General features: G+C 67.8%; 1 protein-coding gene across 1 annotated transcript in view; it reads left to right on the forward strand.

Annotated features, from left to right (window-relative positions):
- The first annotated feature begins 2,203 nt into the window (after window positions 1-2,203).
- mmp14a (matrix metallopeptidase 14a (membrane-inserted)) overlaps window positions 2,204-3,089 on the forward strand; it is a 15,437-nt gene continuing 14,551 nt past the window's right edge. Inside the window, 1 exon segment of the mRNA XM_078413449.1 lies at window positions 2,204-2,298. Coding sequence (XP_078269575.1) covers window positions 2,204-2,298 — 95 coding nt within the window.

Below are 3,089 nucleotides of genomic sequence, written 5' to 3' on the forward strand. Positions count from 1 at the left end.
GGGAGGGGAGGGAGGGGTAGGGGAGGGGAGGGGAGGGGAGGGGAGGGAGGGGTAGGGGTAGGGGAGGGGAGGGAGGGGTAGGGGAGGGAGGGGTAGGGGAGGGGAGGGGGAGGGGAGGGGAGGGAGTGGTAGGGTAGGGGAGGGGTAGGGGAGGGGAGGGGAGGGGAGGGGAGGGGAGGGGTAGGGGAGGGGTAGGGTAGGGGAGGGGTAGGGTAGGGGAGGGGAGTGGTAGGGTAGGGGAGGGGAGTGGTAGGGGAGGGGAGGGGAGGGAGGGGGAGGGGTAGGGGAGGGGGGGTAGGGGAGGGATAGGGGAGGGAGGGATAGGGGAGGGAGGGGATGAGGGAGGGGTAGGGGAGGGAGGGGTAGGGGAGTGAGGGGTAGGGGAGGGGAGGGGTAGGGGAGGGGTAGGGAGGGGGAGGGTAGGGGAGGGGGAGGGTTAGGGGAGGGGATGGAGGGGTAGGGGAGGGGGGAGGGAGGGTATGGGGAGGGAGGGGTAGGGGGTAGGGGAGGGGTAGGGGAGGGGTAGGGGTAGGGGAGGGGAGGGAGGTGTAGCAGTGGGGAGGGGAGGGAGGGGTAGGGGAGGGGAGGGAGGGAGGGGGAGGGAGGGGTAGGGGAGGGGAGGGGGAGGGGAGGGGAGGGGAGTGGTAGGGTAGGGGAGGGGTAGGGGAGGGGTAGGGGAAGGGGAGGGGAGGGGTAGGGGAGGGGGAGGGGAGGGGTAGGGGAGGGGTAGGGGAGGGGTAGGGTAGGGGAGGGGAGTGGTAGGGGAGGGGAGGGGAGGGAGGGGTAGGGGAGGGGGGGTAGGGGAGGGATAGGGGAGGGAGGGATAGGGGAGGGAGGGGATGAGGGAGGGGTAGGGGAGGGAGGGGTAGGGGAGGGGTAGGGGAGGGGAGGGGAGGGGGTAGGGAGGGGGAGGGTAGGGGAGGGGGAGGGTAGGGGAGGGGGAGGGTTAGGGGAGGGGATGGAGGGGTAGGGGAGGGGGGAGGGAGGGGTAGGGGGGAGGGAGGGGTAGGGGGTAGGGGAGGGGTAGGGGTAGGGGAGGGGAGGGAGGTGTAGTCAGCAGTGGGGAGGGGAGGGAGGGGTAGGGGAGGGGAGGGAGGGAGGGGAGGGAGGGTGTAGGGGAGGGGTAGGGGGGAGGGAGGGGTAGGGGGGGGAGGGGAGGGGAGGGAGGTGTAGGGGTGGGGAGGGGAGGGAGGGGTAGGGGAGGGGAGGGAGGGGAGGGAGGGGTAGGGGAGGGGAGGGGAAGGGGGGGTTGGAGGGGAAAGGGGGGGGTGGAGGGAAAGGGGAGAGGGGGGAGAGGAGGGGGAGAAAGAGGGATGGAGGAGGAGAAAGGAGAGAGAGGGGAAAGAGAGCGAGTGAGAAAATGAGGGAGGGCGAGGAGGAGAGAGAAAGAGTGGGAAGGAGAGGGGGAGGGAGGGGAGAGGGGGAGGGAGGGGTAGGGGGAGGGAAGGAGGGGGAGAGGGAGGGGAGGAGAAAGGAGAGGGGAAAAGAGCAAGGGAGGGAGAGGGAGGGAGAGGGTTGGAGGGAGTAGGGGAGAGAGGGAGGGAGAGGGGAGGGGAGAGAGGGAGGGGGGAGGGAGAGGGAGGGGGTTGGAGGGAGTAGGGGGAGAGGGGAGAGAGGGAGGGGGGAGGGAGAGGGAGGGGGGAGAGAGAGGGAGGGGGGAGAGAGAGGGTGGGGGGAGAGAGGGTGGGGGGAGGGAGTAGGGAGGGGGTTGGAGGGAGTAGGGGGAGAGGGAGGGAGAGGGGGAGAGAGAGGAGGGGGAGAGGGGGGAGGGAGGGAGGGGGGGAGGGAGAGGGGGGGGAGGGGGAAGGAGGGAGGGAGGGAGGGGGACACCGCCTTTAAGAGTTGGAGGCGCTCCCTCCCTCCTCCCTCCTTCCTCCCCCCCTCCTTCCCTCATTCCTTCCCTCCCTCTCTCTCCCACCCTCTCTCTCCCTCCCTCCTTCCCTCCCTCCCTCCCTCCCCCCTCCCCTCCCTGGGCATCTGTGGTCGGAAAGGCTGGAGCGGCGCCAGGCTGCGAGTAATCCCGACACGTCTCCGCTTCCCAGCGCCAGACCCTGAACACCCGAGGTCCCGCTCGGAGGGAGAGGAGAGAGAGGGAGAGAGGGAGAGAGAGAGAGAGTCACAGAGAGAGAGAGAGGAGGGGGAGGGGACACTGACTCAGAGCCAAACTCCAGCCCGGTCTCTTCCCTCCACTCCTCCCGCGGCCATGGCCACAAACTGCCCCTGGGTCGCCCCGTCTCTGTGGCTCCTGGTCGCCACCATCGCCCTCGCCTCGCCACCGGGGGAGGATTCAACCCAGAGGTGAGTGACAAAGGGAGGGGGGGGGAGAGGGGGGGGAGAGGGAGGGGAGAGAGGGGGGGGTAGAGAGGGGTAGAGGAGGAGGGTGGAGGTAGAGGAGGGGAGAGAAAGAGAGAGAGGGGAGAGGGGTAGAGAGAGGAGAGAAGTGGAGAGGGGAGGGGGAGAGAGAAAGAGAGAGGAGAGTAGAGAAGTGGAGAGGGGAGGGGGGAGGGGAGGGGAGAGAGAGAATGAAGAGACGAGAAAGAGAGGGGGAGAGGAGAAGTGAGGAGAGAGAGAGGGGGGGGGGGGAGAGAGAGAGGGGGAGAGAAAGAAGAGAGAGGGGGAGAGAGGAGAGGGAGGTAGAGGAGGGGAGAGAAAGAGAGAGAGAGAAAGAGAGGGGTGGAGAGGAGGGGAGAGAAAGAGGAGAGGGGAGGGAAAGAGGGGGAGAGGGAGAAGACAGGGGAGGGATAGAGAGGGGGAGAGGAGAGAGAGAGAGAGAGAGAAAGAGAGGGGGAGAGAAAGAGAGGAGAGAGAAGGAGTGAGGAGAGGAGAGAGAGGAGAGGGAAAAATAGGGGGAGAGGGGGAGAGTCAGAGGGGGGAGAGAGAAAGTGAAGGGAAAGTTGTGGGGTGGGAGAGAGGGGGGGTGGGGCAGAGGAGGGGGTTTGAGGAGAGAGGCACGGGGGAGGTAAAGGTGTAGGGTGGGGGAGAGAGGGGAGATAAGGGGGGGGAGAGAGGGGAGATAAGGGGGGGAGAGGGGGGGGAGTATAAGGAGGGGGTAAACAGGGCAATAAATGACATGTGGGATTGAGGTAGCG

The sequence above is a fragment of the Rhinoraja longicauda genome, chromosome 16, assembly GCF_053455715.1.
Source record: "Rhinoraja longicauda isolate Sanriku21f chromosome 16, sRhiLon1.1, whole genome shotgun sequence".
Taxonomy (NCBI): Eukaryota; Metazoa; Chordata; class Chondrichthyes; order Rajiformes; family Arhynchobatidae; genus Rhinoraja; species Rhinoraja longicauda.